This window comes from Talpa occidentalis, unplaced genomic scaffold (assembly GCF_014898055.3).
Source record: "Talpa occidentalis isolate TD23 unplaced genomic scaffold, MPIMG_talOcc4v2.1 talOcc4.10, whole genome shotgun sequence".
NCBI classification, from domain to species: domain Eukaryota; kingdom Metazoa; phylum Chordata; class Mammalia; order Eulipotyphla; family Talpidae; genus Talpa; species Talpa occidentalis.
In genome coordinates, this window is record NW_023600993.1 from 30119014 (window position 1) to 30132217 (window position 13204).

Here is a 13204-nt window from a genome sequence, read left to right on the forward strand (position 1 = left end):
AACATAGACAGAGGGCCAAGCAGGGGTGGGGAGACACAGGTTTAAGGAGGACATCTTTCACTTTGTTTCCTTGTCTCCTTCCCTGTTTTCCTCCCTTCTGCTTGTCCTACATTCTCACACCAGCTTCCAGTTCCCTCTGAGATCCTGAGGACTCACCTGCCCACCCCCCACCCCCCACGCCCCAAGGCCAGCCACTCCCCAGTAGGCCCAGCTGAGTGGAGTGGGGTCAGGAGCTGAGACCCTTGACCACCCACACATCAGATACATTACAAACTCCTCAGCCCCAGATAAAGTGGTCCTGGTTTCTGGCTGTGCCGGGAGGCATTGGCTCGGCCTAGTAGGCCGGGCCTTGGGGGGCTCTCCAGCTGCAGCCATCTGGACAGCTGGCATTCGCCATGTGGGAGGTTGGCTTGGTTGGCACCACTCACTTGAAATGGTTCACCACTGCCCTCTCTCCAGATCTTCCAGAGTTCCCAGCATCCGCTCCTCACTCCATAGCCAATCAGTCATCCACGCTCCTGAGAGGGGACCCACGTCTGTACCTTTATTTTTGTCCCAGGGCCACCCCTCAATCTCCAGGAGCCTCAGCAGTGAGACTGGAGTTTCTCTCTTTTCTGTTCATTCTCGCAGCATCCATGTTCCAAGCCCTCTGTATCACCATCCCCGAAACACACACCCAGTCCCCTTCCTGAGCTGCTGGACACTTGTGGGGCGTTTCTCCAGGTGGCTCTTATTGTGCCTTCTTGGTTTTATTTTCAGCAGCTCATCCTGGCAGGGTGCGTGCCTGTCTTTGTTTCGATTGTAACACCATTCTTGTCCTGAGAAGAATCACGTCTGCCTTAAGGCCCTTCTTTGGAACCAGGCGGGCTTCCTGGTTCAAGTCTGGTGCCCAGCCGTGGGATGGTTGTGTCGTGCTTCTCTTGGCCTCCCTGCCATCCGTCCCATCGTGGCTTGGGCTTGCACGCCTGTCACACCCGGGCTGGGCGCTCAGGCCGGGGACCTGCACACGATAACCAAAACCCGGCCCTTGGCCAGGGAGGAGAGTTTGTGTCTGGATTTAAGAGGAAGAGGATTCCGAGGCTTGCCCTGACTCACTGCTGCTGGGAATTTACCTTTGGGCAAAGCATGCCTCCTCCCCCGTTTTCTTGGAGAGGGTTATTCCAGGGCCCCTTAGTCATGCTTTTAGCCTGAATTGGTGAATGAGATGAGTCAGCTGCTGAGTGTGGGAGGCAGGCTGCTCTCCATCTCCAGGGGCGTGTCGGGCAGCACAGCGTTTGCTGGCAGAGGGGCTGACGTGCCTGTACAGTCTCTGTAAGCAAAGCCACGTTGGGGGGGACAGAGCAGAGCTCTCCGAGCTACCACAAGCTCCACCTGGCCATGTTTTCTGGGGAGTAAAAAAGCCAATTCTTCAAATAGCTTATCTCCATTGGCCTAAATTATTGCTTGGCAGTCTCTCAGTCTCACTGTAGTTGAGTCTGTCATTTCCTCGCCTTTTTCTTGTTTTTGGAAGTAAACATTGGTCATAAATTAGCTGATTATGAGAAGTGGGGAGTTCTTTTCGTTCCTGTTCTCAAGGAGAAACGCCACCAGCCTGTGCCCTTAGGTAAAAGTAGGGAAAAAAACAGAGACTCTGCAATAGCTTTTCAGCTTTTAAAAATTTCCCCATTAGCATTTTTACTCTAATTCTTTTCCCAGTAGAAAAATTTCTTTCTATTGAAGACTGAATTTTCCATGGTGATAGGGGAGAGCTCCCCTGGGGGGCAAGGAGCTGAGGAGGCCCTGGAATCTGAGATATTGGGGTGTAATGGGAAGGGATGAGGACCGTGGGTGTTGTGCTCAGTGCTACGCGTGTTCTGCCCACCTGGCGCCCATCCCTCTTAGGACCTGGCTGTGGGTGCCAACAAGAGCCCCGAACAGCCTTCAAGTATTAGCAGGGCCTGACCCAGCTGGTCTTCACTATTACTGTTTTTACTTGATTTGTTTGCAGTGGAATCAGCCTACAGAGTGTCTGAGCTTGTTGGAACTCAGCAGCTTGAATGCCTGATGGCAACACAGACCAGCGAGGCTGCAGCCTGATGAGCAGGAAGCCCCGCTGGGTACTGGTCTGAGAACTTTAAAGATCTGAGTTAGGGTCACACTGCTGTCAAGTGGGACAGCAGTTACGGGTTTTGGGACTGTGGAGACTTCGGGGGAGAGTCAGGTCATCGTGGAATCCAGAGTCTTCCTGAACTCTGCATGGACCTCAAGTGCTCTGCTCATAATTCACTAAAACTCCTGTGATAAGAAGGGTCTGCTGTAACTGCATTGAATAATTTGGTGGATGTGTAAGAAGTTAGAAATAAAAGCTGCCTTTTTTTTTTAATTATGCAACTCTCAATCAAAAAGCTGGAATGCTCTTTCATTCTAAGAATGTCTCAGCTAGCCTGTTCCTCCACCCTCCCCCATCCAACAGATGAGGGAACTGGGTCCCCCGGGGTGTTCAGTTAGAACCCCACCTTTCACCATTTCTGAGAAGAATGTCAGTTGCTATTACTCAACTAATTCTCAACCTATCAATAAGTTCTAACCTGTGTTTTGAGAAACTAGAATGTACCTAGTCCTTGTTAAGCTGAAGCTAACAAGGTTAGTGGATAGCTGATCAGGTAGGCCTTCTCCCCAGCTTCTCTTCTGCTCTAAACTACCTGTTCCCATTCAGCCACGCTTTATACCAAGTGAGAGAATAATTAGTATAAGCTTCTGAAATAATTTACTTGTCCATAGTCCTCCTCCTCTAGCCATCATGAGGTAGTCAAACTGACCACAGTGGCTAATATTCCCTCCAGCAGGGTGGGTCAGTCTGCTTCAGTGATGATGTCTACCCACCGCCCCCACTGTTGAGGACGTCTCGTGAAGCAGCTGTGTCTTCATGTGCCCCTGAAGATTTTCTTCCATTGTGCTTTGCCATCAGCTGAACCAACAGAAAATTCTAACGGGGGCACCTTAACACAGTCTGTCTCTGAAGTCTGCCAGCTTTGTGCAATGCCTCTCTATTTTGAAAGCTTTTTTTTTTTTTTTTAATATAAGCCTGTGTAACCTCCATTAGGAAAAGAAACCTGTGGTTATAGTTCAGAGCCAACAAGCATTTTTGTTCCTGCAAGGCAAATAGAAGGAACTCAGTAAATTCCAGCTTCACGTGTGCTGAAGAGGCTGCGTGTCGGGGTCAGCACTTGACTTTATTGTGAGAGTGCTGTGGAATGTGTGTGTTCATTCCTCCAGCACATAGTTACGTTTCCTGGTGCTGGGTCCCCTGATGCAATAGCCAGGCCCCAGGTGGAGAGGTGGCACCACGCCATGACCCAGGACTCAGCAGTGGCAGAGAAATGTGTTCAGAGGCATGTTTTTCCTGCCGAAGGCTATTGTTCCATTAGCTTTGCAGGTTCCCTCTCCTGCTTGAGGTGCGTGTCATTCCCGGCCATTCCGCTGGCTTCGCGTCTTTCTCTTTATCAGGGTATTGAATGCTGACAGGGATGATGAATTATTGATTCCTTTGTTATTTCTAAACACCCTTGTTCTCGTCGGTGAACACTGAGCACCGCTGGCTCCTTCAAGACACACAGGGTTTTTGAATCTCTGCTCTCGCCTTTTATAGAAAGAGCGGGATTTAGAATTGGCTGCTCGGATTGGCCAGTCATTGTTGAAGAAGAACAAGACACTAACCGAGAGAAACGAGCTGCTGGAAGAGCAAGTGGAACACATCAGAGAGGAGGTAAGCTGTGGCGGGGCTGGGGAGCTGCAGGGCTAGGGAGCCACAGGTGCACTGGGAGGAAGCGATGGGTGGGGACCCAGTCAGAAGGACCCTCACGAGGCCAGAGCCCAGTGCTAAGAGCGGCCTTCCACCACTGCCCTGCTCACTGTGTCTCCCTTCGACAGTGTGGGCCGATGGTGGGGCTGGGAACAGCCCTAGGCAGCCAGGAGGCCCATAGTGCCCAGTCCCAGGCAGGGCCTGTCCTCCAAGAGTCCAGACTGTCTCATAGGCTTGGAGACACACAGCACTTGGCAAATGCTCATGCAGACTGATACAATGAGCAGGGAATCCCGCATGGGGTGCGTGTGGGCGGGCCAGAAAAGGAGCCTGTCAGGAGGCAGCCTAGGCTGCAGAGTAAAGCAGCGACTGCACATTCATCCTTACAATATAATTTTGTGTCTGTAAAACAAAACAAAAAGTAGTGTATTGTTTTCATGATAGAAACCCTATTATTTCCATGCGACAAATCTTGGCTGATGGGCATCAGTGGTGAGAGGGGTGGGGATGTAAAAGCTTTAGGCTTATTTAAGGGATCGGGTTTTGGAGGAGCAGCACGGGTTTTCTGGAAGGGGTGTGGTGTGGGCAGGAGGAGGATGCCTGCAGGGCCAGACTGGGCTGGGAGGGCAGGGGTTACATGCTCAGCGCCAGCCCCCACTTTTTAGCTTCTTCCCTATCATCCTAGCTGCTCTTTCAAAGTGGATTTTAACTGTGAGGATCTTGCTTTCCTCCTGCTTGTTTCTCCTCCCTTATTTTCTTCCAGAAACTCTTGGGAGGGATGCCCTCAGCATGTCCTGAGATGTATTCAAATGTTTTCCTTGCGAAGGCTATCACCAGCTCTTTTTCTCTGAGTTTAATTATAGTTTTAATGTGATGCAATAGAGTTGCCACTCTATAAGAAAGGCTTTAATCCCGGACTTTCTGTAAAAGATGATCAGGAGGAACGAAGTTGACCGTACCTTCCCTGCCCCCAGCTTCGTGACCCGAATCCCCTTCTCTCAGGTCAGCCTGGCCGCTTTCTTGGCCCCTTCTGAGCAGAGGGACTTGCCACCCCAGAGCCAGTAAGTCGTTACCCTTGTCCCCTGTGCTGCTGCCCTGGCTTGGCGTTTCCTCCATTCACACCAATTGCATCCTATGCTTTGGGAGTGGAGATGCTTTTTTTTTCCCCATTGGAAAAGCATCGAATCTGAAATGTGTTCCCTTTGGCACATCATTCAATTATCAGTCTAGGTGTTGAAGCAAAAGCCATCTATCTCTCTGGAAGACATAATATGTTCACTATGTTGTGTAGAAAAGTTGGGATAAAGCAGACACCTCCCCAACTCAAATTAGAGATAAGAACATGAAAATAGCTGCAGTTCTCACCTCCAGTATTGGTTCCTGTTCATCGGGGCTGACTGGTGATAAGGCAAGGGCTAGTGTTTATGACATGGGTTTATTTATTTCAGTGTGATTTGCACAGCCGACCTAGCTGGGGCTGGTATGGCCCGTGTCTGGTGGCCGCCTCTTTTCTTCCAGTATCTGAAATTCCTATCTCATGACCCTTGATTGCAGAGCAAGGTCTGCCCAGCCTGGCCACGGGGACGGAGAATGGGGTGGCCTGGGAGGGTGCAGCAGTCACAGGGTGGGGCCGAGAGCTTCTCCAAGTGTTGAAGCCAGGAGGGTTGACAAGCTGCTTGTCGCTACCCACCCAGGGCTGGCAGTGCCAGGGTGCTGGTCCCAGGGGGCATTTGGTTTCTTCTTTCATTTGTTAACATGATCTGTTTCTCTGGTTGATCATCTGGTTACTTACAAAACCCATAAACTGCCTGTTCCCCAATCATCATTCCAGAGCCTTGTCATCTTAGCTCTGTACCCAAGGAAAAATTATAAATTTTGACAGGGTTTTCTTCCAAGCAGTAATTGATAGTATTTTTCTTAAACAGGCTCAAACTGAACCCTTAGTTTTCTTTGAAAAGCACAATTAAATGCTTCACTTTTAATGACGAATTTTTAAGATCTTGGCATTAAGCGGCAAGTGTTTGAGCAGGAGTTGGGGCGCGGTCACGTTTGGGAAGCGAGTAAGGCACCCCTCTGTCTGTGTGCAGGTGTCTCAGCTCCAGCATGAGTTGTCCATGAAGGATGAGCTGCTTCAGTTCTACACCAGAGCCGCGGAGGAGAGCGAGCCCGAGTCCGTTTGCTCCACACCGTAAGTCCCAGGGAGCCAGCGCTGTGGACAGTGGCCTTGGGTTGCCTGGGCAAGGTCACCTTTGCCAGCAGTGCGGGTCAGCTCCTCCCAGCCTTCTCCAAGCCAGGCATCTCCAAGTGCCTGAACAGATTGATTATACTATTTTAGTGGGCCTTGGAAAGACAGGGTTTACTTTTCCTCTTACTGGGTCTTCGCTTTTATTTGCCAGTTTAGGTTGATTTGGCCTGGCATGTTCATGGGTGGCAGGGTGGGCTGTGCTGTTGGAGGATAATACGAGGTTCTTTAGTCAGAGGAGCTGACGGACTATGAGAAGATAAGCTTCTGAGAGAGTCGGGCAAGCCCCCTGTAAGAAATATAGACCCTAGAAGCCCAGTGATCTGCGCTTGGAGGAGAGTGACTCACTAGCTGTGTGCTCTTGGCTAAGTTGCTTAACCTCTCTGTGCTTGTGTCCTCACTTGTAAAATGGAAATAATAATAATACTTTCAGTTCCTAGGGTCATGAGCATTAATTGAGTTATATGCAAAGTGCTTAAAACAGTTCTTTGCATGTGGGAGTGTTAAATGTCAAACTCCCAGGCTCTCCTGAGTTATGCAGGCTTCAGATAAGTTGATTCACCTGAATCTGAAGGTTATGCAGCAACTGCAAATTGTGCACAAAAGGTCTGATGTGGTGGCACCGGTGCATAAGTGGGCGCTGGCTTCCCTGGAGCGGGGCAGTCCCCATGACCTCTGGGGGGTGGGAGGAAATGTTTCCCCCTGGAAAGTGAAGGCACTTTCTCCCCCAGATTAAAGAGAAATGAGTCCTCATCCTCAGTCCAGAATTACTTTCACTTGGATTCACTTCAAAAGAAGCTTAAGGACCTTGAGGAGGAGAACGTTGTACTTCGGTCTGAGGTGAAGTATACTCCCTGCTCTTGCCCCTTCTAGAAGGGTAGTGGCCCGTCTGCCTTATTTGGCCAGAAGAACCATGGTTACAGAGCCCACAGTCCTTGGAACAGCCGCCTCACCTTAGCTCACAGCTACACCCAGTGCCCAGCAGGGGAACCTCAAGTACCCAGAGGTCTGGCTTCCCAAGTCAGCACACACTGGCCAGGCTGGAGCAGAGCGCCCGTGAATTATGCAGCTTGTGATGGCTGCATAATTGTGGCCAGAGTGGCAAACCCTCCCCCCTCACAATCAGCACCCAAGCTCCCACAGTCAGGTCTATCCATGAGTTCTCAGCGCCGCAGACATGACTTGCAGGCTCTTGTGTGGAAGCCTCATTTTCTTGTTGCTGCGTCAAGTTCTAAGGGAATAGTACATGGGATCTTGAAGACAACACTCCTTAGACAGTCAAGAAGGCTAAGCTGGCACAGCTTGCAGACTCATGCTTTGGAGTGTCTCTCATGGGCTGGTCACTGGTAGGCACTTTGCCTGCATCCTTTTTTGAAAATCTTTGCAAGGCTGAAAGCTGGTGACTCTGATTCTCATTTACAATGAGGAAACTAGGACCCAGCTGCTTGGTATTTTCATTTCCTTAGGTTGTGCCAGATAGTGAAGGAAGCCAAGATTGGCAAGTCACTGAGACTCCAGGCCCCATGTTACTTCCCTCACTGTCCCTCTCTGGAAACGCAGGCTCGTGCCAATTGAGTGCTTGTTGACTTATAATCAGTGAGCTTATGCTCTCTAGCCAGCGTTTAAATTTGGGCTGCCCACATATTGGAAAGACCCTCACATCTAGGCCTAACAGGATGCTCTTATGCATGCACGAGGAAAGTGTTATGTTCTAATGGGGGGCAGGACTACAGCCCATGGCTCCCCATTCCACTTTGGGGCTTCCCCTCCCAGCGTCTGCTGCAGGCAGGTATTCTAGCTCTGCACAGGGCAATGAGCCCCTCTGTCAGTCTTCACCTACAGCAGGTGGAGGGAGCCTGCCCCAGCCACAGATTCCGGCCACCGCAGCTGGCCTTCGGAGTGCAGTATTACTGTGGGACCAGGGTCTAACTGGGTCGTTTTCTTCAGGCCTCAGATCTCTATCTTCCTGCCTTTTCAGCTGGGACAAATTATCCAGAGTCATGTGATAGCTCTTGGGTCTTTGAATATTAATGCTTTCATACTGTACCTACTTTTTACTCAGCTGAATACAGTGGGTTTAACGCCACCCAGAGCCTTATAGGACAAAGCCTGGCACAAAGTAGGTTCATGGGAAGCATTGCCCATCGTTGTCATCTCCAGAACGCCTGCGGCAGGCAGAGCTGCACCCGAGGTGCTGTTAAGATTGCATGTCCCCAGGGTCCTAGAGCTCCATGTCTAGGAGCTGGGACCCACACAAATGAATAGACAGACCCATGCAGGTCTGTGGTTTCCCAGAGCAGAGAGCACGTTGCTTTCTGTGGCGCCCTCTAGTGGTGCATCTTTCCCAGCTTTGAAAAGCCCAGATTCATTCATTTAAGCAGGGAAGGAATTCCGGTTGGTTTTCTGTATTTAAGGGTACCGCAGGTAACTGGTGGGGAGATGACAAAGGACGACCTCCTAGACCTTGCTCTATGGCCCAGCCTTGCCTGCCCCACCAATCCATGCCGGGCCCCTGACCTGAGTCTCATCCACAGGCTTGCCAGCTGAAGACAGAGACCATCACCTACGAAGAGAAAGAGCAGCAGCTGGTGAACGACTGTGTAAAGGAGCTGAGTATGTCCATGGCTCTCCTGCCCACTACTGCCTCCTTTTACTCTGTCCATCTGCTGTCTTTGTCACTAGGCAGATTTGCACCGCTGTTGATGAAGAGTAGTCTTTCTGCCAGCCTGGGGATCAGCCACATTTCTCTTAAAACCAGAACCTTCCTGTTCTTGTGTGGCCACCCTCACCCTGATTTATGACAAATTTTGTGCTTAGGCTGTCAGAATCACGTTGTCTTAATTTCTCATGAGATGGATATTTCATTTTAATTTTCGCTTTCTAATGGAATGTTGGAATTATTGAATGGCCATGTTAGGCCCAGCTACAGTCTCAGCTTTGCAAATACAGTTGAACCTTGAACAACACAGATTGGGGCACCGCCCCTCCTTCAGGGCACAGACCCTTGTATAACTTTTGACTTCCCCAAAACTTAGCCTTACTGATAACAGAAACAGTTAACACATATTTTGTGTTATATACTGTATTCTTACAGTAAAGTAAGCTAGAGAAAAGAAAATGTTAAGAAAATACATTTATAGTGCTGTACTGGATGTATCGCTATCAGTCTGTTTATAAGAAAAACAATGTTAAGTGGACCTACCCAGTTCACACCCAGGCTGTTCAAACCCTGCAAGTACTTCCCCCACCCTCTCTGTTATATGTTTGCGATTTAAGACCAAAGGACAGGTTATTTTGAGTTCAGCAAGATACTAAATAAATAAATCACACCCTGTGTTGAAATCTAATAGAATGAGCTGTGGGTCTGCATATGGGTTGAAGACACCTAAGAGCACTGGGCGCGGCAGTAGTTCCTTTCTAGAACAGGGTGCAGCAGGGCTTCCTGTTAATAATACGAGCTGCTTATGTGTGGAACATGGTGATTTGGCTAGGGACACCTTTGTTGGGGAGCCATCTCCACTGACTCCTGAAGCCTGCCTGATCTCTTCTCAGGACACCACCTGGGTCAGTGGGGTCAGACACTGGGCCTGGGGGCTATCGCGGGGAGGTTGGGTTCTTTCTCATGACAGATTGAGCCAGAGGAACAAGGGTATTCTCGTAAGGTCCCTTCCATAGTTACCCTCTCCACTCTGCCCCTCAAGGACCCCCCCCTCCACCCCATAGTGTCATGAGGAGGTTCTTTCTTGTACAAATGACAGAGAAACCATTCCCTCTGATTCTGCAGATGGGGTTTTCTGACTAACTCTTGTGGTATTTCTTGGTCAAAGGGGATGCCAACGTGCAGATTGCCAGCATCTCGGAAGAATTGGCCAAGAAAACTGAAGATGCCGCCCGCCAGCAAGAGGAGATCACACACCTGCTGTCACAAATAGTTGATTTGCAGAAGAAGGCAAAAGCTGTAAGGTTCCCATTTCTCTGGTGGATACCCGAAAGGGGCACTTACCCCAGTGACAGGCCCCTTTAGCTCTGTATTTAGGTGTTTGTGCTGCCCCTGTGGAGAAAAACCTTGGTGAATTCAATAGTATAAAACTGGTTGTCCTCTATAAGGAGATCATATTTTCACCACTTATAATTTGAGAATAATCTGTAAGTGAATATAATTCACTAAGAAAAATGCTGTAGAGACCAAATTAACTGATAAAAAACCTAGCCAAGTATTTGCTCTTATGCAGGGCACCCGGCATGTTCTGGTGGGAAGACTTTGCCTTCAAAGTGAAATAAAAATATAAAAGACAAAATTATCATTGTAGATGTGATAAGATCACAATGAATCTTGTAATAAGAGGATAAAAGTTGGATTCTTCTAAGTCTCTTTAAAGAGGTACTGATTCGGGCCTCCCCGGTGGCGCAGCGGTTGAGCGCTGGGTTGCGAAGCTGCCCGCAGCCTCTGCAACACCGGTTCGATCCCCAGCTGCAGGCAAGGGTCCCACATGGCGCACAGACCTCTCCTTCCGCACCCGCTGCTCCCCTCAGCAGTGTATTTCTCCATCAGCCTGCCTGTTCTGTTCCCTGCTCTGACTCTGGTGAATTCTCTCACCCTCCCACGCTTCTGACTGTACCCAGTGCTTGTATAAATAAATAAATAAATCTTTAAAAAAAAAAAAAAAAGAGGTACTGATTCGCCTCTGCAATGTTTTCAGTGTGCCGTGGAAAATGAAGAACTCGTCCAGCACCTGGGGGCTGCCAAGGATGCCCAGCGGCAGCTCACGGCCGAGGTAGGAGTCTTCCCTCATTTCATCAGGCCCCAGTCCCCATGAGGGCACACCAGCCTCCCTCTCACAGGTCATGTCCACCTTAACATCTGTTTTCACTTTGAATTAAATGTCATCCTCAATCCTCATGCAGTTCCCAGCTCCCTCTATTATCATTACCAGTTGTGGCGCCTGGGAGGCTGGGCTGTACCCCAGCCCGGATCCCGGGGTGTCCAGGTTCCCAATGAACACGCCAATAGTTGTGAAGTGACCCCGCACACCACATAAATGAAGCTTTGTTCAAAGATGTGACTTGAAAGGATGACAGAGTTGACTGTCCCATCTCCCATTACTTTCTGGTTGTTTTTTTTAAATCTCACTTACCCATTTGTTAGTATTTTTGGAGATGGCTAATCTGCCAGCTTTTCCCAAGTGAAATACCAACTGAATCTTGGGGACTCCTTGGTGTTTGGCCCCAGTCCCACCCCAGGCCAGGGCTTTTGTTAGCTGTCTGTGACTTTCTGCCCGGGGGGGCCGGGGGGGGCTCCTGACACCTGGTGCTCCGGGGATCCTGACGCCCTGCACTGGCCTGGTCTCCTGCAGCTTCGGGAGCTGGAGGACAAGTACGCAGAGTGCATGGAGATGCTTCACGAGGCGCAGGAGGAGCTCAAAAATCTCCGGAACAAGACCATGCCCAATGCCACCTCGCGGCGCTACCACTCGCTAGGCCTGTTCCCCATGGTGAGCTGCCTGCCCTCTTCCATATTCCCCGTCCCACCAGGGGCGCTCGCAGTAGGAAGGCGGGTCTGGAGATGAGTTCTGTAGGCCATTTTGCACCTTGGATCTGGAGCTGAGGACTTGTGTGCTCAGGGCACTTGATGCTACTTGCCTCTGTTTTCCATGGCTTTGAATCTGTCATCTTTATCACTCTTGTCCTTAAAAGATACATTTAGTAGGGGCTAGATTTAGGAGGAACCTCCGATATTTGGGAGATGCTATTTAAACATAGTGGTTGCACCTCACAGGTACAAGCCAGTGGTTCTGCTGGTTCTTTGTTGGCTTATTACAGTTTCTCTGGATATTTCAGTATCCACATTCTGAAAAAAAAATAGTTGTCTCTACCACTGGGTGTGGCATTTTTATATTTTCATGTTATTTCCGCACCATCTTCTTTGGTTATCCCTGGCCTGCTTTGTTTCATGTTTGGGCTTTAGGGGAGCATGGCTGAGGAGGGGCCTCTCTCTCTCTGCGGGACTCGGGCTACTCAGGACTGTCCCCTTTGCCTGTCATTTCCCTGTGACATGTGGTGAACTTACTCAGACTCAAGCCCCCGGGGGCTGGGACCGTGTCTTCTTTGCTCTTTCCTCTCTCCCCACGCTTTACTACCCTGTCCCCAGCACAGCGTCTGGTATGTCATGGAATTGGCATACGCTTAATAGACTTAGATGCCCCGACAGACTGGCTGAAGAACAAGCTACCCAGAACTTTTATACTCAGGCTCTATTTCCTTGAAAAACCAAATTGTCTCTGAGGAAGAACTTTTTGAGAGAAACTCCCCCAAATGATGACTGTATAAACGTTTGTGCAACTCTGTCCCTTCCAAATCTGGCCTTTTCCCTGGCGCTTTTCCTACAGTCACCCACCCCTGCCTCCGTTTTCAAACTTACTTTTCCTCATGATCTCTTTGTTATTTGCTTTCATACATCAACATCAGGCTAGCTCTGTCTCTATTCTGTCTCTCCACCATCTCTGACTGGAATCTAAAGGGAACCAAACCCAAACACACGGTCCATAAGCAGCTCTCTGGGGGGCAGATTGGTGAACCGGTGATTCCAGGACTCCCAGTAAGGGAGCAAAGAACATTCTGTCCCTGAGCAAACACTCCCACCCCTACGCCCTGCTCTGGAGCTGATAACTCAGCTCCAGGCTGACCCTGTGGTTTGCACCCCCAGCCTTGGTTTCCCTTAGCCCAGGGTCATCACGGAACAGAGGTCTCCCAGCCGTCTTGTTGCCTGGGCACTGAGACTCCTGTTCTCACAGGCAGCCTATACCCTAAAACTCAACCATTACACAAGAAGAACTAAATATCTGCATTGGGATTTCTTCTAGAAAGCCTCTACTTTCATATTTGCTCAGGTGAAGCCTTTTTGTTTGCCTTTTCTGTAGCTGTTGGCACAGCTCAGTCTTGGAAGATGGCTATTTTTTTAATTTTTTTTTTTTGCCAATTAAATATTTATTCACGTTAATTTTATGGTTTTCTTTTGGTACCTTGGAACCAATTTTTTTTAATTTAAATTTTATTTTTATATTCCCCATACAATTACAACCCCCTTATTTTGACCCCAAGCCCTCCTTTCCCTGCCCCTCTACCCCCCATAGAGTATCTCTGGTTCATAGTTGTTTGTTGATTTTGATATTTTCTTTCTTATA

At 49.3% G+C, this 13204-nt stretch overlaps 1 protein-coding gene across 6 annotated transcripts in view; it reads left to right on the forward strand.

Moving 5' to 3' along the window:
* Positions 1 to 13204, forward strand: part of TRAK1 (trafficking kinesin protein 1) — a 110415-nt gene that overhangs the window by 72404 nt on the left and 24807 nt on the right. For all 6 annotated transcript variants that reach the window (XM_037526811.2, XM_037526815.2, XM_037526819.2 and 3 more), the window contains 7 exons: positions 3629 to 3745; positions 5869 to 5969; positions 6755 to 6863; positions 8558 to 8636; positions 9851 to 9981; positions 10724 to 10798; positions 11378 to 11515. In XM_037526811.2, the coding sequence (XP_037382708.1) occupies positions 3629 to 3745; positions 5869 to 5969; positions 6755 to 6863; positions 8558 to 8636; positions 9851 to 9981; positions 10724 to 10798; positions 11378 to 11515 (750 nt within the window). The remainder of the gene's footprint in view (positions 1 to 3628; positions 3746 to 5868; positions 5970 to 6754; positions 6864 to 8557; positions 8637 to 9850; positions 9982 to 10723; positions 10799 to 11377; positions 11516 to 13204) is intronic.